This window comes from Coregonus clupeaformis, chromosome 20 (genome assembly GCF_020615455.1).
Source record: "Coregonus clupeaformis isolate EN_2021a chromosome 20, ASM2061545v1, whole genome shotgun sequence".
Taxonomy (NCBI): domain Eukaryota; kingdom Metazoa; phylum Chordata; class Actinopteri; order Salmoniformes; family Salmonidae; genus Coregonus; species Coregonus clupeaformis.
In genome coordinates this window covers 37336045-37357754 of record NC_059211.1, presented here as the reverse complement: position 1 = coordinate 37357754, position 21710 = coordinate 37336045, and the positions used below count along the sequence as shown (strand labels likewise).

At 44.7% G+C, this 21710-nt stretch overlaps 1 protein-coding gene across 4 annotated transcripts in view; it reads right to left on the bottom strand.

Moving 5' to 3' along the window:
- Positions 1–54: 54 nt before the first annotated feature.
- Positions 55–21710, bottom strand: part of LOC121533338 (SUN domain-containing ossification factor) — a 73224-nt gene continuing 51568 nt past the window's right edge. Inside the window, exons 5-23 of one of the 4 annotated variants that reach the window (XM_041839174.2) lie at positions 21524–21698; positions 20859–20967; positions 18512–18636; positions 18320–18387; positions 17730–17837; positions 17540–17645; positions 14846–14866; positions 12683–12738; positions 11395–11486; positions 11229–11294; positions 8837–8917; positions 7304–7394; positions 5980–7230; positions 5791–5878; positions 5516–5620; positions 5200–5342; positions 4893–4984; positions 4019–4074; positions 55–3245 (exon numbers count right to left, since the gene is read on the bottom strand). In XM_041839174.2, coding sequence (XP_041695108.1) covers positions 2781–3245; positions 4019–4074; positions 4893–4984; positions 5200–5342; positions 5516–5620; positions 5791–5878; positions 5980–7230; positions 7304–7394; positions 8837–8917; positions 11229–11294; positions 11395–11486; positions 12683–12738; positions 14846–14866; positions 17540–17645; positions 17730–17837; positions 18320–18387; positions 18512–18636; positions 20859–20967; positions 21524–21698 — 3298 coding nt within the window. In that variant the 3' untranslated portion in view covers positions 55–2780. The remainder of the gene's footprint in view (positions 3246–4018; positions 4075–4892; positions 4985–5199; positions 5343–5515; positions 5621–5790; positions 5879–5979; positions 7231–7303; positions 7395–8836; positions 8918–11228; positions 11295–11394; positions 11487–12682; positions 12739–14845; positions 14867–17539; positions 17646–17729; positions 17838–18319; positions 18388–18511; positions 18637–20858; positions 20968–21523; positions 21699–21710) is intronic. The other 3 variants (XM_041839175.2, XM_041839176.2, XM_041839177.2) reach the window with 3 other exon arrangements.

Sequence of the window (21710 nt, the reverse complement as noted above, 5' to 3'; positions counted from 1 at the left end):
TGCAACCTTTACCTGAAGCAATGTCACGAACAAATAGACTACAAACCCGTCAAGTGAAAGACAACAAAAAGTTTTATTTAGAAATTCACAGTTTCTAATGGCACTACATCTTTGTAGTTACTCTCGCTCCTGTTCCACAATACTGTGCAGCTCTTTCTCAGAGAAAGCAGCGTGGAAACAAAGCAGTTGACAGACAGGGTTTAGTGTAGAAAAACAAAAGGCATGAAGGTAGTAATAATAACAAAAGGGCACACTGAGCCCCGGGGGTCACCGAGGACCAATCTCTAGTCACTGAGTGTTTCGCACACACACAAACACTCTTGCGTGCATACACACTTACACTCACATATAATATCATACACATTCAAAAAGGGTAGAAAAACAAAGAAGAGGGTCATGATTCACTGGGTGTGGAATACTTGTCATCAGATAAAACAGTGTGTTCCAAACTCTTTCCCAACATTCCCTTTATTGAATTCATAAGTTCCTGTCAGACTCCTCTGAAAACCACTACCTTATTCGAGGTGGGGTGTATGTACAGTAATAAACACATTAATGAATGAATGACAGCTAGTAAGGATAGCAGAGGTGGCCAGTTAAAGGTGCTGTTCTTGGTAATGTATGCACTCACTAACTGTAAGTTGCTCTGGATAAGAGCGTCAGCTAAATGACTAAAATGTCAAATGTAATGGGAACAGAAGTGGTTAAATTAAAACAGATGCACTAAAAGAGCTCTCTTCACACTTTCTGAACCCTGACCTTTGTAGGGGTCAGAGGTCGGTGTGGAGTAGGGGACCTGGGTGGCTGGTCTGTAGAGGTAATGGAGGCATACTGTAGAGGGTGTGTGGTGTGTGGAATACAGTGGGCCCAGTCTCTCTTTCTCAGTCAGTCAACCAACCCAACACAGCTCAGAGGCTATCAGATCACACCCACAGACATACTACCCACAGGCATACTAGACACAGATATAGTACACAGAGATGTGATTTTTGACATCTGCAATTTATCATTATGCCGTGTCAATCACATCCTTGCACAGACATTTAGAGACACATACAGAGAAAATTTGACTTCAAACATTTCTTGTTTTAACTTCATCTTCCCAAAGGACTCATAACACTAACTCGTGAGGTGAAGCTGGTTGGTATTGAACAATATTCAGTCTCATACGACCCCAGCAGTTATTATTGGGACTGTTACAGTACAGCCCTCTGTACCCTGGTAGAGGTCTAATTAACACAAAGGAGGTGAACAACAACCAACATGTGTTAACTAACTAGTGTCGGGCAACCAGTGAAAATCACACAGTATGCGACAGTAAAATGCTACGTACAATACATTTACCTTTGTGTGTGTTTTAATTGCAATCATTATTATTCTCTGTAACATGTACCATGTATGTCTGTGTTTACCCCTGGGCTACAGTATGATAGGGTTGTTTTGAGGCCAGAACATAAATAACTAGATAAATACAACTGGCCTCACAGCGTGAGGACCTCAGGGGACCTCAGGGGATCTGCTCTCAAGTGACATTACCCCGTGACACTGATCTAAATGTTAGTGTTGCATTGCACTGTTGATTTGAATGGTTAACATTAGGAATTGGGGAGGGAAAGCCGATCCTAGATAAGTGCCTAAAGGCAACTTCTACCCACAGTGGGTGTGTGTGCTCTAACACACTGACATATTCAGACTAAACTGTTCCTAACAACTATAATAACACACAACATTCAGCTCTCAGCATGGCTCATGTACAGCTCAATATAAAAACAACCTATCTAACTCTGACTGGGTTCTGGCGGCAGAGTCTATCTGCCACAATGTGCAAAAACAACCAGCTTATACAGTACAAGATCCCTTTCCTGTTGGCTGGCTCGCTGTGTGTGTGTGTGTTATATATATATATATATATATATATATATATATATATATACACATACATATATACACACACACACACACCCTTGGAGGTCTGACTGGAGAATAGCTATGTAAACTAGTTGAAGAGTTATAGAGCCTGTTCCTTTGTATCAGAGACAGGAACGCTTGCATGCACACACGCACCAACGTCCACACACACATTAGATATGCATCTTCATTCAGCTCTGCTGGTTGTGTTGTGTTAGGTTAGACTGCCTGAGAAAGGGAGACAGAGGGCCTGTGTTGTGTGAAGGGTTAACACCCTGGTCCCATACGAACAACTGCAGTAGTGTTAGCTAGCGCTGAACAATACACAGAATGAAAATAATGTGGAAATGGAGGACAGGAGGAAAGAGGGAGAGTTTAAAGAAGTAGCTAATCCTGCTGCACAGTTCTCTCAATGCGACACATTTCATCCTTACAGCTTCATACTGTACTTTCACAGGCCCCAGGAGAGGCAGGGCTCAGATAAGAGCTCTACTCAGCCCCTCTCCTCTGGGCACAGGGCTGGAGTACAAGCCCCTGATGCCCAGGTCTGATGGAGCAATGTGCTTGTCCAGTAGAAACAGCTCAAAGAATGTCTCTGTTTTCTTATAACACTCCCCACCATTAGTCTCGCTCCGAAAATAAAAAGAACAATCCTTTGAGTGTTTTTTTTTTTTATATCAGTGAAAGCTTTAGAGTGGACAGAAAGGCACATGACCGTGGAAAGGTCTCTGACTGGCTGATGCTGGGCGACTAATATCATGGTGTCTGAGTTCCACTGTGGGCCCGGGTGCTATATATATATATATATATATATATATATATATATATATATATATATATATATATAGAGTCAGTCTGAAGTGTGTGTGTGATCAGACGTGTCCTGTGACTGCCGTGGCTCCTATGGTCCCCACACTGATCTCCTTGTTTCCCTTGATCAGCTGCTGCAGGCTCTGCAGAGAGTTCACAGCAGCGCCTCCTGTCTGTCTGGAGGAGAACTGCAGATCTGCCTGACGAGACTGCCGGCGCTTCACTGACCTCTTAGAGGGGGGGAGGGAGGGAAGGTAGGACGGGAGGGGCAGGGCAGCATGGCCATTACATAGGCCTGGGGGGGAAGAGAGGGGATGGCCTCGGCTGATGAAGGACTCCTCAGAGTGGGTGGAGGAGCTACAGCTGCTGCTCTCTGAAGGGAAGGGGAGCTCCTTACAGGACATGTCTTCTAGAGGGGGAGGAGGAGGGGGATTCAGGGAGTGGGGGAGACCGTTGCATTGGAGTCCCCCGTTAGCCATCGGAGAAGAGGGGGCTGATAATGCTGCCGTCAATTTACATCGTTTCTTCTGGAGAGAGAGAGGGATGGAGAGATTGATAAATAAAGAGTACAGGGCGAACTTTAGAGATGTATAAATATGTTAAGTCATGTTAACCACATCTATACCAGACACACTGCACTTTTACAACCAAACTGGACAGACACCAAGCTCTCAAAGATAGAGAACAGGAGACATTTTGATTGTGTCTTAAGTATTTTGATTCAGTATGAGGTTACAGACAGGACTGGGAAGGGACAGTGGGGAGTATGGCATTACAATAATAATTTATTTTGTCGTCACATACACTGGATAGGTCCAGTGAAATGTGTTGTTTTACATTATAGTAGTATGGCGCCCCTGGAGCAAATTAGGGTTAAGTGCCTTGCTCAAGGGCACAGACCAAACCTTAGCATCTCTATATGAGTGGAGCAAAGCCATGTTATGGGTCGCAGCTTATTGTCATCTATTGGTGGGTTACAACTTTCAAACCACTGCCCAAGCCTGCTCTGTGTCTGCTCATACATCGCCCCCCTAACAGTGGGCTTCTAGCCTGTGTCAGCAGAGAAATGGTTAACTTAACAGAGTTCCTAAATCACCCCATAACTAGATCTAGGATCAGCTTAACACTCCCCAGACCCTACAGTATTCTTAACCATTAGGATAGAAGAACGCTAAACTGACCTTAGATCAGAGTCTGGGGGCAAGTTCACCCCACTCCACTGAAACCATAAGCAATCAAAGATGGCCGCAGGGGCCGCCATACAACAGCAGTAGCAGGCGGAGAGCAGGGGACACTGTACCTTTTTCTCTGGTGAGAACCTTAATGGTTCAACAATGTAAAGGTCGTCAGGGCCTACTGAACAGGGAGAGAACAGGGCCATGTTAATGATGAGATGGCAGGCACTCGGAACACACATGTTACAAGCATGACACCACCTTGCAAGTAGTACTACTGATTTACTATTAATGTAGTATTACACACACCTGATATACTATAGCCCAGAATAAAGGTTATAGCTCCACTGAAGAGGTTATTTATAGCTAGTAGGTACACTGGGTAAGGTAGGGTTCTCTAGTTGTTACTACTTGCAGTGGTGTAACATGAGCCAGCCAAAAGCATTGTGTTCTATTTATATTCCCCTTCAGTTCAGCCTCTATATGGACACACAGCTGGCAATGACAGGCACTCTGGCCCAAGGACACACACGATCAATAGAGAGAGAGAGAGAGAGGAAAGAGGAGCATTATGTTTCATGGCTGTCTGAATGAAGGTTTTTATTCCTTCATGGCGGGGTGTGCCCAGGCAGTCCCACTGGGGTGTCTGTGGCTCCAGTACCCTTACAGCAGACATACTGTTCAGCAGCTCAGCAGCATGGCACGGCCAGCAGCATGGCTCAGATGGGAGAGCAGCTAGTCATGCACAGCTGTAGCTCTGAGTAATGTGGTCTATAATGGAGCTGGCCTCTATACAGGGAGGCTTTTAGTCCTGCTTCAGCTCCTATGGGTTGTTATAGGGCAGCAACAGGATGGACAGAACAGCGATGTAGAAGACAGGAAGTGTAGAGGAAAAGGGGGAGTGTGTGTGTTTAACAGCGAGGCCACGTGAGCAGGCTTCTTCTTGTCCTTGTTAGAAAGCTGTAGAGTGACTTGGTGTGTGTGTGTGTACACATTCACCTTCTGAAGTAGGAAACGTGAAGGACTTGGAGCGTACGAGAGGACACGATACCCTCCGCTTCAGACTCAAATCATCATAGGAGGAGAAACACCTGACACATACAGGATATGATAGTACAGTAACGTTAGTAAGGGTCAAACTAAACAATGCCTGTATGGAAGAGATCCAATGTTCCCTATGAAACACAAGGGAACATTAACTGCACTAAGAGGAACATTATATCAGACCTACAAAAGCAACAACAATACTCTTATAGATAATGTGGGGAGATCAGACAAAGGTGTGTGTGTGTGTGTGTTTGTTTACCTCTTGGGGCTGGGGTAGTGATTGGCTGCGGTGTGTGTGTTACTGTGTGTGTTGGAGCTCCGGCAGCACTGCAGGCAGAGCACCAGGCCCAGACAGAGACACAGGACTAGAGACACCACCAGGTAACCCTGTCGGTCAGACACCTAGAAAACACAAACACAGAAACAATATTTAGACATCAGAGGAAACAAACTCATCACATCCGATCATGCCATTTTTGCGAGTTATGATTAAAATAGGCCAACATTCAATCTGATATTCAATAAATGTAGGTAGTAAGAGCTGAAGGTCTCATCGTCTTCAGCTGTGTGTGTACCTCTCTCTGTAGCTGTGAGACAGTCATGGTGAGGTTGATCATCAACTTGGTGACGTTCTCCAGCTGACCCTGTAACATCTGGATAGACTCTGTCTGCCGCTGGTCCTGAGGGATCACACAACCAAAATACAACGTTAATACAACCAAGTTGAACCAACCCATCCCAGAACCATCAGACAACCTTCAGATACAACCTACACTAAACCATGACTCAACCATCACTGCCACAATAACCGTCCGGCAACACAATCAAGAAGCAACTGTCTGTAACAGACCTGTTCTTCAGCGATGCGGGAGGTGTTCTCCAGTTTGACGATGGTCTTGTTGAACGCTCTCTGCATCTCCTCCATCTGCTTACGATACCTAGAACACACCAAACACACAACAAGCCAATCAGAGCCTGAACAGGACGAGTGATAGAGGAAACTACTAGGTTAAAAAAGACAGACAGACACACAGCTTACCTCTGGCTGAGTTCCTCCAGGTATCTGCTGCTGAGGGACATGTTCATCTCCAGGGCTTTGATTCTGTTGTTCAACCTCATGAACACACTCTCCTTCTGACTGGAGCCGTGCACGTTCACTCCTCCGTTCATCCCTCCAACGTACTCCCCCGCGCTCTGCAGCTCAGCGTAGAAGTCTGTAGCCGCCCGGTGTAAATGTCCGTTAGCGGTCACCGGGACGCTAAGCAGTAGGTCCTCCACGGACTCTTCCCCACGTAGGTGTTCTGCTGGCTGGGCAGAAGAGTCGCCCTGCTCCCCCTGGCCCTGGATGTCTCCACTCACTGCCCCAGCCCTGGGTGTGTGTGGCTCTGTGTTTATGTCGGGCTGGGAGGACACAGGGAGCTCGGTGGGAGGGGGGATGTCTGCAGGTCTAGAAGCTGTGGGAAGGGGCTGGACTGGTTGCTCCTTCAGGGGGGGTGGAGGGAGGTCCAGGGAGGCTGTCTCAGAGCTTGGTAGGTGTAGGGGAGCGGTGGGGCTGAGAGTAGGGGTGGGGGTGCTGGCCTGCTGGGTCTCTGGGACGGGGGCTTCCTGCGGGGCTGGAGGGGGGACAGGGTCTTCTTGGCTAGGGGGCTGGGGAGCTTCGTCCTGGATAGGGGTGGGTTTGGAGAGGGAGGTGAGAGAGAGGCTGTGGGGGGGCAGGGTAGAGGTCTGGCTAGGCTCCAGCACAATGATGGGGTCCACGGGGTGTGTGTCTGTGTGAGGGGTGTGATTGTGTGAGTCTAAAGAGGGTAGTCCCTCGTTTTGGGCCTGGGGGGCAGTCTCAGGCTCAGGGACCGTCTCTGTGTGTGTTGGGGCTTCCTGGGTGTGTGTGGGGGTAGGGACAGGGACCTGTATGGGGGTGTGTGTATGTATGTCTTGCTGCCTCTCTCTGGAGAGGTGAGCATTACACCAGCGCTGTAGCAACTCTGGCAGTGTGGCCACACAGGAGATACAACAGAGAGAAGAAAGGGAAGAGGTGGAAGAGAGAGGACAGTACAGGTGGCTCTCCCTCTCCCTCATCCACTGTTCCTCTCTCTCCTCCTCCTCATTATCATCCCCCTCTTCCTCCATCAGAGTGACAGTGGACTGTGGGGGCTCCTCCTCCTCCTCCTCTACCAGAGTCACGATCTGTCCATCCTCCAGGGAGGGGGGAAGCAGGGGGGAGTCAGGGGAGGAGAGGGGGACCTCAGGGTCCTCCTGGGGAGCAGGGTAGTCTGGCTTCACCGTCTCCACGCTGAGAGAGAAGAGAGGGGAAGTTAGACTCTTACTGCAAGGTGAATGAGAGAGTGAGTGAGTGAGTGACTCACGCTGGAGGAGGAGTGGTGGGGGTAGGAGTTGGGGTGAGCGGTACATCTTTGTTCCCCTCGGTCTCGTTCTGGGCTTCTGATGATGCATTGGCTAGAAGAGATACAGACACACAGCATGCTTTAGATAAAGTCACAACTACCACAGAATCACATAGAACATGTATCTCTATGTCAACTACTACATTTAGCCCTTCACAGGATAACAAACTATCACTGGACATGGCATGGCTCAGATCTCCAACCCCAGTCCAGCTATAGCTTGGTGCCAGTCTGCGTCACTCTACTGTATGTTGTTGCCACTGTCAGTGGGTTAAAATGGGGAACAGAAACAGCTTTGCTTTGGCCAACATCTATGCTTGGTGTAACGACCACAAGAGTGGGCTAAACTAAAGCAGAAACAGTCAGGCTGGTCCAGTTAGAACTGGTCTCAAACCTCAGCAACCCTGTGGGCTGAAAAAGGATCACAAACACACCATAAGTTACCTCAGCTGCCTCACTGCAGCCCATAGTGAAGGGTGTGTGTGTGGGATTAAAATGGTATTTAGACTCCAGTATATTCTGAGGGCAAGATGGGGTCCAGAGGTAGTTGGTTCTGCGTCATGGACCCCTAGTCCTAATAGACAGAGCCCGCCTGCTGCTGCTGCTTGGTTATACAACACAGAGAACTATTGTCCCTCTGAAAGCCTCCTGCCAACAGTCAAATCAACATCTGGAGCCCCAGGCAGGCACACACACGGAAGTGGACACACTGCAAACCGGAGCTATATTCCCCTTGTATATGGCCTTGTTATTGTGTTACTATTTTTTCCTTTAGTTTATTTAGCTAATTGTTCTTACTTTTTTGGGGGGGGTTTCTCTCAACACAAGCAACCACACGTCAGACGTTATATCAGAATTCATTGGCTTTGGACCAGCATTGCTGACTCACATTTGGCTGAACACACAAAGACCTGCTGAGCTCTGAGTAGAATATGAAACTAATTTGTTATATGTGGACGAATCAGTTGGATCTGTTTGATAGTTTCCATTGGCCGTGTGTGTGTGGTTATTAAACAAGGACAAAGCAGGGTTGAATAACAGGACTTGTTCTCAAAAGACAGGAAAAGAGAGGGCGAAGGATAGATCTGTTCTAGATGGTTGAACTTCTCTTCTGTGAAGTAAATAGAAGGGGCAATAGCCTAGGTCTGAGACTCATACAACCCTGCTGCTATATGTAAGACCTTTATTGTGTATAGAATACCTCTAATGTACACACTGACACATTCCCTTGGGCAGCACAGTGCTTTAGTTAGCACTAGACAAATGTTCCACTACAAGTTTCATAAGCAAACCTCATGCGTCTCGCTCCAAGAGGCGGTTACCACAACAAGTTATTTACAGTATCTAACACATAGCATTTCCTTTAAAGGAATGTATAGGATGGGGAGAATGAGAAGAGGGGAGTATAGGAGAGGAGAGAAGAGAGTGGAGGAGAGAGAGAAGGGGGAGAAAGAAGGAGAGGGGGGAGAGAGAGAAGGGGAGAAGAATCCATACCTTCTATCTGTGCTCCTCCCTCCTCAGGCTTGCCTCCCAGAACGTTGGCTGCTATGTTGTTGACCATGTTGAGAATGGCATCTGTAGGGACACACACACACAGAAGGAGAGAGAGAGTGAGAGAGAGCGAGAGAGAGAATCATGAATGTCGTCCTTCACTGGTAGTTTAGTAAAATAGGTGAAGGCCCCACAGGAATCTGTAAAACCACAGGCCTTGGCATTACCCTCAGACTCTCCATTCCCTTACCCAACCACTTCTCTCCAGCCCCTGCCTGTCTCTGCCTGGCTACAGAGTACCCTGTCAGAGTCTGCTTGTTTTCTTTCACTGGGGAGATGTCTTAGCCAATCAGATTGCAGCCTCATTGCAGTGCAAGACACAGGAGCTCCAATGTGTGTAGCGGAGTTATATACGTCAGTCGTCAACCCGCTGTGTGTGTGTGTAAATGTGTGTGTGAGAGTGGGAATACAGCAACTGAAGGAACATTCAGGACTTGATGTATTCAAGGAAAGCAGCTTCAAGTCTCTCCATTCTCCAAGAAATACAGAGCCTGCTTTAGAGCCAATTATGGAGATCAATTCTCTGATGTGATTAGATACAGTTGAGAACTGACGCTCAGCCAGTTAGATATCAAGTTACCCATGTTAATGCCTTCAGAGATTATAAATACCCCTTGACTTATTCCACATTTTGTTGTTACAGCCTGAATAAAAAATGGATTAAATAGATTGTTTCTCACCCATCTACACACAATACCCCATAATGACAAAGTGAAAATATGTTTTTAGAAATGTTAGCAAATGTATTGAAAATTAATACAGAAATACCTAATTTACATAAGTATTCACACCCCTGAGTCAATACTTTGTAGAAGCACCTTTGGCGGTGATTACAGCTGTGAGTCTTTCTGGGTAAGTCTACAAGAGCTTTCCACACCTGGATTGTGCAACATTTGCCCATTATTCTTTCAAAATTCTTCAAGCTCTGTCAAATTGGTTGTTGATCATTCCTAATCAACCATTTTCAGGTCTTGCCATAGATTTTCAAGTAGATTTAAGTCAAAACTGTAACTCGGCCACTCAGGATCATTTATTGTCTTCTTGGTAAGCAACTCCAGTGTAGATGTGGCCTTGTGTTTTAGGTTATTGCCCTGCTGAAAGGTGAAGTAATCTCCCAGTGTCTGGTGGAAAGCAGACTGAGCTGCATTCCGTTCATTCATTTATCCTGAAGAACTCCCCAGTCCTTAACGATTACAAGCATACCCATAACATGATGCAGCCACCACTATGCTTGAAAATATGGAGAGTGGTACGCAGTAATGTGTTGTATTGGATTTGCCCCAAACATAACACTTTGTATTCAGGACAAAAAGTGAATTGCTTCACCACATTTTGCAGTATTACTTTAGACCCTTGTTGCAAACAGGATGCATGTTTTGGAATATTTTTTTATTCTGTTCAGGCTTCCTTTTCACTGTCAATTAGGTTAGTTTTGTGGAATAACTACAACGTTGTTCATCCATCCTCAGTTTCTCCTATCACAGCCAATAAAATATGTAACTGTTTTAAAGTCACCATTGGCCTCAGTGAAATCCCTGAGCGGTTTCCTTCCTCTCCAGCAACTGAGTTAGGAAGGACACCTGTATCTTTGTAGTGACTGGGTGTATTTATACAACATCCAAAGTGTAGTCCCGTGTAGCTCAGTTGGTAGAGCATGGCGTTTGCAACGCCAGGGTTGTGGGTTCGATTCCCACAGGGGGCCAGTATGAAAATGTATGCACTCACTAACTGTAAGTCGCTCTGGATAAGAGTGTCTGCTAAATGACTCAAATGTAATTCATAACTTCACCAAAGGGATTATTCAATCTACCAATAGGTGCCCTTCTTTGCGAGGCATTGGAAAACCTCCCTGGTCTTTGTGGTTGAATCTGTGTTTGAAATTCACTGCTTGACTGAGGGACTTTACAGATAATTGTATGTGTGGGGTACAGAGATGAGGTAGTCAATCAGAAATCATGTTAAACACTATAATTGCACATAGAGTCCATGCAACTTATTATGTGCGTTATTGAGCAAATTTTTACTCCTGTACTTATTTAGGCTTGAAGGGGGTTGAATACTTATTGACCCAAGACATTAATTTCAGCTTTTAATTTGTAATTAATTGGCAAATATCTCAAAAAACATTAATTCCACTTTGACATTATGGGGCATTGTGTGTAGGCCAGTGAAACTATCTCAACCTAATCCCTTTTAAATTCAGGCTGTAACACAACAAAATGTGGAAAAGGTCAAGGGGTGTGAATACTTTCTGAAGGCACTGTAGACTCAAAACAATCTGATGTGTGTGTGTGTGTGTGTGTGTGTGTGTGTGTGTGTGTGTGTGTGTGCGTACTTGTGGCAGAGCCCAGCAGATTTTTAGACCCCTTGTCCTCAGAGTGAAGGTACCCAGGAGGGTAGTCTGTAGATGAAAAAAAACAACAATGATTATTTAATCAGGTACGTTATTGAGAACACAATCTCTTTTATAACCGATTATCACACACAGTGTACCATCTCACCATAGTCCTCATCAAGGTATTCCAGCCTCTCTGAGGGGTACTGAGAATCTGCAATCTCTTCATATTCCTCCACCATACTGGTACCAAACACCCTGTAAACACACACACACACACACACAGTTATATAACACACACACACACACACACACACACACAGCTAACATCTGGTTACATTATTCATATACAGCTGAAAGGGAAGAATTATGCTTAAACTAACATGAACTTTGTCAGAAAACTGACAGGTGGGTTGACATGCTGCTGAGATTACACCGTTCCCTATAGTATTCTCTACACTATCTAACTCAAACAAACCCCAGCCCTGAGGAGATGTGGATTTGAGTGAGAGGTTCAACATCAGGGAAACGTCTATACTGTAACTGTACATTCATCTATACATCTCAACCCTTTAACCTTATCGACAGAGAATGTACACCTTAACATTTAGTTTATCTACAGAGAGTAGCAGCAGTTAAGTGGATGTGAACTTTGTTCCAGTTAAAAGGGGACATACATATTTATTCTAATTTTCTCCACTTTTGCATATTTTTGATACTGAATGTTATCAGATCTTCAACCAAAACCTAATATTAGATAAAGGGAACCCGAGTGAACAAATAACAACAATTACACACTTATTTCATTTATTTCATAAACACCAAATTACCCTGTGTGAAAAAGTTATTGCCCCCTTACACTCAATAACTGGTTGTGCCACCTTTGGCTGCAATGACTCCAACCAAATGTTTCCTGTAGTTGTTGATCACTCTCTCACGTCGCTGTGGAGGAATTTTGGCCCACTCTTCCATGCAGAGCTGCTGTAACAGCGACATGTGGGTTTTTCAAGCATGAACTGCTCGTTTCAAGTCCTGCCACAACGTCTCAATTGGGATTAGGTCTGGACTTTGACAAGGCCATTCCAAAACTTCAAATATGTTGCTTTTTAGCCATTTTCATGTAGACTTGATTGTGTGTTTTGGATCATTGTCTTGCTGCATGACCCAGCTGCGCTTCAGTTTTGGATGACATGGGGGAATTGGGTGTTGCATAACTTTGTTAATTAAATAAATAATATAAGTATACTTTTTTTGTGGTTATTTGTAACCTCAGGTTCCCTTTATGTAATATTAGGTTTTGGTTGAAGATCTGATCATATTCAGTATCAAAAACATGCAAAAATAGAGAAGATCAGAGGGGGGGAAATACTTTTTCACGGCACTGCATCTGTAAAAAGTGAAATGACAGTCTACCACTCCTCCCTTCCCTCCCTATATATATACATATCTCTAACCTGATGAGGCTGAGGGGACAAAAGTGTTCTGATCCAAAGTGGGAGATGAGCTCCACCTGCAGAGAAGGGGAGACGAAGGGTTAAACCACAGCTAACACACTCACACCTGGTTAATTAAACCACTCAGCAACACTTACATTCTAGTCAACCAAAAACTTCTAAACTAAATCAAATAAAAGGTGATGTAGTAGAATTTGCCAAGCTCTGACGATGTACAGTACCAGTCAAAAGTTTGGACACACCTACTAATTCAAGGACTTCTTTATTTTAACTATTTTCTACATTGTAGAATAGGAGTGAAGACATCAAAACCATGAAATAACACATATGGAATCATGTAGTAACCAATAAAGTGTTAAACAAATCAAAATATATTTTATATTTGAGGTTCTTCAAAGTAGCCACCCTTTGCCTTGAAGACAGCTGTGCACACTATTGGCATTCTCTCAACCAGATTCATGAGGTAGTCACCTGGAATGCATTTCAATTAACAGGTGTGCCTTCTTAAAAGTTCATTTGTGGAATTTCTTTCCTTATTAATGCGTTTGAGCCAATCAGTTGTGTTGTGACAAGGTATACAGAAGATAGCCCTATTTGGTAAAAGACCAAGTCCATATTATGAAAAGAACAGCTCAAATAAGCAAAGAGAAACGACAGTTCATCATTACTTTAAGACATGAAGGTCAGTCAATACGGAAAATGTGAAGAACATTGAACGTTTCTTCAAGTGCAGTCGCAAAAACCATCAAGCGCTATGATGAAACTGGCTCTCATGAGGACCACCACAGGAAAGGAAGACCCAGAGTTACCTCTGCTGCAGAGGATAAGTTTATTAGAGTTACCTGCCTCAGAAATTGCAGGCCAAATAAATGCTTCACAGAGTTCAAGTAACAGACATCTCAACATCAACTGTTCAGAGGAGACTGTGTGAATCAGGCCTTCATGGTCGAATTGCTGCAAATAAACCACTACTAAAGGACACCAATGAGAAGAAGAGACTCGCTTGGGCCAAGAAACACGAGCAATGGACATTAGACTGGTGGAAATCTGTCCTTTGGTCTGGAGTCCAAATTGGAGATTTTTGGTTCCAACCGCTGTGTCTTCGTGAGGCGCAGTGTAGGTGAACGGATGATCTCCGCATGTGTAGTTCCCACCGTGAAGCATAGATGAGGTGGTATGATGGTGTGTCGCAGTGGTCTAAGGAACTGCATCGCAGTGCTAGCTGTGCCACTAGAGATCCTGGTTCGAATCCAGGCTCTGTCGTAGCCGGCCGCGACCGGGAGACCCATGGGGCGGCGCACAATTGGCCCAGCGTCATCCAGGGTATGGGAGGGAATGGCCGGCAGGGATGTAGCTCAGTTGGTAGAGCATGGCATTTGCAACGCCAGGGTTGTGGGTTCGATTCCAGTATGAACATTATTTTTATTTTTATGTATGCACTCACTAACTGTAAGTCGCTCTGGATAAGAGCGTCTGCTAAATGACTAAAATGTAATGTAAATGTGTGTGGGTGCTTTGCTGGTGACACTGTCTGTGATTTATTTAGAATTCAAGGCACACTTAACCAGCATGGCTATCACAGCATTCTGCAGCGATACGCCATCCCATCTGGTTTGGGCTTAGTGGGACAATCCATTTGTTTTTCAACAGGACAATGACCCAACACACCTCCAGGCTGTGTAAGGGCTATTTGACCAAGAAGGAGAGTGATGGAGTGCTGCATCAGATGACCTGGCCTCCACAATCCCCCGACCTCAACCCAATTGAGATAGTTTGGGATGAGTTGGACCGCAGAGTGAAGCAAGAGCAGCCAACAAGTGCTCAGCATATGTGGGCATTCCTTCAAGACTGTTGGAAAAGCATTCCAGGTGAAGCTGGTTGAGAGAATGCCAAGAGTGTGCAAAGCTGTCATCTAGGCAAAGGGTGGCTACTTTGAAGAATCACAAATATAAAATATATTTTGATTTGTTTAACACTTTATTGGTTACTACATGATTCCATATGTGTTATTTCTACAATGTAGAACATTGAACATTTCTATTTATGTGTGTTTTATTGTTTTGGTCATGCATTACAGTATCTGTGCACTGCCACCAAAGCTCCCCATACATTTTATAACGCATTATTGCATATTTACAACCTCTAAAAGAGAAGAATGCTAACCTTTATGTACTTGATGAACATCTGATGCAAGAGGAAGAGGAAGAGAGAGAGGAAAAAAGGAGATAAATCAGTAAAAAGGCTGATTCATGCCACAAGCAAGTCAAGCATCTGGTCCTTTTTCTTTGGAATTTTCGTTTCTTTTTTTCCTGACAACATAACACACAGTGTTCAGACTGAATGCTTGCTCTACAAGAGACTACAAGGCAAAAGCAATAGAGGACAGGGTAAGGTATACGAAGCAATACAAGGTACAAATAGCATTAAAAGGGAAATGTATTATAAAGTGCATTCATTTTTACATTTTAGTCATTTTTAGCAGACGCTCTTATCCAGAGCGACTTACAGTTAGTGAGTGCATACATTTTTCATACTTAAAGTATTTTTTCCATTCGTAAAGTATTCAGACCCCTTGACTTTTTCCACATTTTGTTACGTTACAGCCTTATTCTAAAATTGATTAAATTGTTTTTTCACCCTCAATCTACACACAATACCCGATAATGACAAAGCAAAAACAGGTTTGTAGAAATTTTAGCGAATTGATAAAAAAAAAAAATGAAGGAATAATAACATTTACATAAGTATTCAGACCCTTTACTCAGTACTTTGTTGAAACACCTTTGTCAGCGATTAAAGCCTAAAATCTTCTTGGGTGTGACGCTACAAGCTTGGCACACCTGTATTTGGGGAGTTCCTCCCATTGTTCTCTGTAGATCCTCTCAAGCTCTGTCAGGTTGGAGTGTTGCTCCACAGCTATTTTCAGGTCTCTCCAGAGATGTTCGATCGGGTTCAAGTCCGGGCTCTGGCCGGGCCACTCAAGGACATTCAGAAACTTGTCCCGAAGCCACTCCTGTGTCGTCTTGGCTGTGTGCTTAGGGTCGTTGTCCTGTTGGAAGGTGAACCTTCACCCCAGTCAGAGGTCCTGAGCACTCTGGAGCAGGTTTTCATCAAGGATCTCTGTACTTTGCACCGTTCATCTTTGCCTCGATCCTGACTAGTCTCCCAGTCCCTCACGCTGAAAAACATCCCCACAGCATGATGCTGCCACCACCGAGCTTCCCCATAGGGATGGTGCCAGGTTTCCTCCAGACGTGACGCTTGGCATTCAGGCCAAAGAGTTCAATCTTGGTTTCATCGGACCAGAGAATCTTGTTTCTCATGGTCTGAGAGTCTTTAGGTGCCTTTTGGCAAACTCCAAGCGGGCTGTCATGTGCCTTTTACTGAAGAGTGGCTTCCGTCTGGCCATTCTACCATAAAGGCCTGAATGGTAGAGTAATGCAGAGATGGTTGTCCTTCTGGAAGGTTCGCTCATCTCCACAGAGGAACTCTAGAGCTCTGTCAGTGTGACCATCGGGTTCTTGGTCACCTTCCTGACCAAGGCCCTTCTCCCCAGATTGCTCAGTTTGGCCAGCTGGCCACCTCTAGGAAGAGTCTTGGTGGTTCCAAACTTCTTCCATTTAAGAATGATGGAGGCCACTGTGTTCTTTGGGACCTTCAATGCTGCAGACATTTTTTGGTACCATTCCCCAGATCTGTGCCTCGACACAATCCTGTCTCGGAGCTCTACTGACAATTTCTTCGACCTCATGGCTTGGTTTTTGCTCTGACATGCACTGTCAACTGTGGGACCTTCTATAGACAGGTGTGTGCCTTTCCAAATCATGTCCAATCAATTTAATTTACCAGAGGTGGACTCCAATCAAGTTGTAGAAACATCAAGGATGACAAATGGAAACAGGATGCACCTGAGCTCAATTTTGAGTCTCATAGCAAAGGGTCTGAATACTTATGTAAATAAGGTATTTCTGTTTTTTATTTGTAATACATTTTTTTATTTCTAAAAACCTGTTTTCGCTTTGTCATTATGGGTTATTGTGTGTAGTGTGATTATATATAAAAAAATAATAATAATTTAGAATAAGGCTGTAAAACAAACAAAATGTGGAAAAAGTCAAGGGGTCTGAATATATTCCGAATGCACTGTAAGTATTCATAGCAGTTACTTCAGAGGAGTAGGGACGAGGTAGACAGACAGAGACAGCAGAACAACAAGACATATCAGGTTGATAACAGCTTCAGTTCTTATTGAAGCTAAATAACCTTTGGACCTAGTCACACAGTAGTTTGTGAAATTACAATTCATCATTGTAATTTGGTAACAGTGGCATATTCATATTAACCCAACATCACAGAAAATGCTCCCACAAAATATTGTTATTTTAAACTACACAAATAATTAAATAAATAAATGCAATAACACTTAAAGCGTTTGATAAGAGAAGATAGCGAGGAGGAGTAGAGTTGAAAGACTACAATATAGTAGGCCCATACTATTAGTACTGTATTTATTACACATAGAAGTAGGGAGGAAAGGTAGCTGAAATACATCCCAACACCCTCAGAATATTTCCTTCCACATTTTCACCCTCACAGTCACACAGTCACACACGCATATTGTGAGGTCTGAGTAGGGAGCCAGTCTCATGTTGATGACATAGGAAACCTACCGTGAAGTCATGAGGAATCCCCCTGGGCTTAGAACATAGAAGATACATGGTGTGTGTGTCTGCAGTGTGTGTGTGTGTGTGTGTGTGTGTGTGTTTGTGGTGTGTGTGTGTGTGTGTGTTTGTGGTGTGTGTGTTTATGGGTGTTTGCAGTGTGTGTGTAGGTGTGAATGTGTAAGTGTGTGTGTACCTTGATGTATTTGGCGTAGAGCTGTTCGTCCAATGGAAAGCTCTGGACGGTGCGCTCGTCACGGGCATGGAACGTTCCCAACTTCACCCATTTGTTGGTGGGATACCTGAGAGAGAGCGAGAGAAAGAGAGGGGTGGTCAGAGGGGCGTGTGTGTGTGTCCTGAAAGAAACGGGACAGGTGTGTGTGTACCTGTCGCTGATGGAGACCAGGAAGTCTTTAGGCGTGGATGAGAAGAGTTCAAAGTTAGCGATGTCCAACTGTTTCACCTGGATGGGCTCACAAAGCTCTATCACAAACCTAGAGAGAGAGAGAAAAGGAGAGAATGGGAGAGAGAGAGAGAGAAGAGAGAGAGGTGGGGAAGAGGAAGATAGAGGTAGATGAGGAATGATAATGTGAGAATTTTCAACTGCCTGCTCTCCACTTGACCTCTGCGTTGGCAGTTGGAGTCACACGTGCTGAGGGGACAATGTGTGTGTCTGTGCGTGTATGTTTGTGGAGGAAACAGCAAAGCAGAACACTGAGTCACCCGTTGTCACCCTGCAGCTTCACAGAGAGCAGCCAGGACCAGGGGAGATACAGAAAGGGAGGGAGGGAGAGAGAGAGGAGGAAGGGCAAACTGTCCACAAAATTACACAATGAGAGATGAGCAGATTGAAAATGAATCTGACATCTAATTATTTTACACAATGTTCCCTGAAGCAAAAGTGACAACGTCTCCTGCATCAACAAGCATACACATGCCCCTAGAATGTGTGTGTGTGTGTGTGCGCGTGACTCACCAGATCTTGTTGCTGCAGGGGTTCAGCATGTACAGGTCCATATTCTCCATGAGGATAGCTGACGTACTCTGGAAACGAGAGAAGAGAGGAAAGAGAGAGAACGAAATGGCAAATATGAGACACAAAATGAGTCAATGGACAGATTATTACTATTCTAAGAACATAAGACTTCATGTTTTGTGTGTGTGTTACCTTGGCCTCTGTGTTAGCTGACAATATTTTCGCTCCACACTCCACAGAAGCATAGTTGTTTTTAAAGTTCTTCTGCACCTTCTTCACAGGGGGGCTTCCACTTGAGGAAGTATGGAGGGACAGAGCTGGAGAAGAGAAAAAGAGACAGGGGGGTTAGGAGGTGTGTGGTTCTTCTATCCTTGTGGGGACCTAAAATCCCCAAGTCTCCACAAGGATAGTAAAACAAGGAAAATTATCCCTTGTGGGGACATTTCCCATGTCCCCATGAGAACAAAGGCTATTTTAAGTTTAGTGGTTAAGTTTAGGGTTAATTAGGGTTAGGGTAAAAGCCAATTTATGCTTGATCCGAAAATGTGGTCGCAGACTTTGTATGGAGGGTGAGACGCCTCTGGAGTACCGCATCGCTGTGCACCTCTCAAATGTTGTAGCTTTGTGGAGGGCTCCGTATAACTCCGCATTGACATGATTGGTTGACGGTAGGTGGGGGTGGTGCGTCTTGTATAAACACAAACTCACTTCCTTAACAATAGCTCTGCTCTGCTCCGCTAAGTGCAATAAGTATGAAAGCCCTGACGTCTGCGGAGGCTGCATCGCAGTAAATGCTGTACGGCTTCAGAAGTTGTATTGACCATGCAGAGACTTTAAGGAGTTAGGTTTAGGGTTTGGGTTACAGGTTAAGGTTAGGGAAAATAGGATTTCGACTGGAAATTAATTTTAGGTCCCCAGGAGGATAGAAGAACAAAATGTTTGTGCGTGCTAAAGATGCAGACCGGGATTTTTAACACTTCCAAATTCCTGACGTTGTATGAATAAAAAAATAAAAAATGACGCAACATATCATACGAAATGGATGTTAAGTACACAATTGTGCACAATTTTCGGGATCCGTTTTGTCTCGTGCACACTACTTTTAAAACTACTGGCTGAAATTATAAAAAAGCTCTGGAGCATCCCTTTAAGGGAACTCATTCATTCATTCTACTAATTTAACTAGGATAGTCCACTGAGTAACAATTTCCACTGTTTTCTGGGGAATCCCTGGGTTAACTGGGTCAGCTTAATGTAAATAACACATCATTATCCATGTAGATAATGTAGTGATAAGGTAAGGTCAAGAAATATCCGTTGCCTAGTCTGATTCCTATAATCTATAGTTGCTATAGGTTATCTATGTGCAGGCCTGGCTGAGATAGTGTGTTGTACACTGTACGTGGTGTACCTTAAATGCACAGAACGGATAGGTTGTTCGTAAAAAAAGGACACATGCACAGGTATGCATACACTCCACGACTCGCACACACATTGATATATACACACATACGCATGCTAGCTTATAGATAAGTAAAGTACAACAGTGGTGTTTGTCATTGGTCTGAATGTATTCTATAGTGTTATTTACTGCTGTGTCGGCTCACTTCATTCTTTGCAGGTTGGGTACACAGGGGCCATGTGAGACTGATGTCTAGAACAGGGGTATTCATTCATATTTGACCAAATAAAACCTTTCAAAATATCACTAACTTAAACATGACAGTTCAGTCAGTGTTTTCCTGTCTTTTTGAGGAAACTTCAGATGAAATCACTAATTGTAGTATTCAGCCACCGTCACACCATCTGTTTATAAATGTGATGGTTGTTTGGGTGGGTTTTTTAAGGCAGGGAAAATGCCCCCCGTCTGTCTGTCTGTCTGTGTGTGATGATGGTGAAGCTGAGAACAAGATATCTACACAAGATCCAGTTTCTAGCTCAGCGCATAATAACACAATGGGTTAACTGACCCTGCCACGCTGTCTATGATCTAACAGTGTGAGGGTAGTGTACGCAATCTGGAAGCATTTGTGTGTGTGTGTGCAGTCCATGTGGCATGCTCATGTGTGTGTGTCCTTCTGCTCCAGTAGACCGGGCCATTAGTGAAGGTGGAAAAAAGAGTGCTGCCTCAGAGGAGCAGGAGGGTGAGAGGTTAACACTCACACACACACGGTCCAATACCCATACTGCCCTCATTCAGAGAGAGGAGGAAGATATTCAAGAATGAAAGGCAAGGGAGAGAAACTATGAGGGATACAGAGAAGAATAGAGGGAAGGAGGAAGAGAGAGAGAGAGAGAGAGAGAGAGAGAGAGAGAGAGAGAGAGAGAGAGAGAGAGAGAGAGAGGGAGAGATCAAGAGGGAGTTGAATGGACATGTGAGGTCTCTGCACTCGTTTGTCTGAAAAATGACTGTAGCGACCATCATCCCTTCTTCACGGTCACTGAGCTTCTCCTGAACTTGATATTAATGAGGGGAACGTGTCCCTGTGTGTGTGTATGCATGTGTGTGTGTGTGTGTGTGCCTGTGTGTGTTTCTTACTCTTCTCTTTCTCCACCTCCATGACTTGTTTCTTCCACTCGTCGAAGGTTGGGATGTCCTCCTTACTGGGCACTGAGGGGTCCGTCTCCCTACCGCTGGCATCCACTGCCTAGACATGTATAGAGACACACGTTATACAGACATGTTACACACACATCCAGTGAGCGGTCTTTATGTATTACATAATTTCTTTATAAGATCCCAGAACGGTCGACAAAGCCACCAAATGGCAAAGCCTCTTCATAAACACACAGATACTGGCCAATTCGGTTTAGCTCTGTCTGTCTGCAGCCAATGTGGTTGAAGAACAGAACAGCTCTGTACCAATACTGGACAGGGCTTTTAATTCATCACCATCTACAAACAAAGGCTCTCCCTCTTCTTCTCTCATTCCCACTCTCTCTCTCTCTCTCTCCCTCCATTCTCTCTCACTCACACCCTTCCTTCCCTCCCTCCTTCCCTGCTTCCAGTAAGAGAAAGGGAGAGGGAGCAGAGGGTTGATTCACTGAATGAAACATTAATGAAACAGCTTTTTGAGAGGACTGGCAGCCAAGCCGTGTGTAGCTCCACCCCTCAATGCTCACACGCAAACCTCTACACTCCCCATTACACTTACAGTCTACTCTCTGTGACATTGGGGAACAGGTTGTGGGACTCCCTCTCACCTGCTGGTCTTGGTCTGTGTCTTGGTGCCTGTAGGAGGTGTTTCCCCCCTGGTCCAGTTCTGGTAGACCTTGGTCCTGGTCTTGGTCCTCTGGGCTGAGAAATGCCTGGACATCAGTATCAGAACCTGGACCAGCCTGAATTTGATCCTGCTCTGACTGGCTCTCTACTGGGTCACTATGGAGAGAG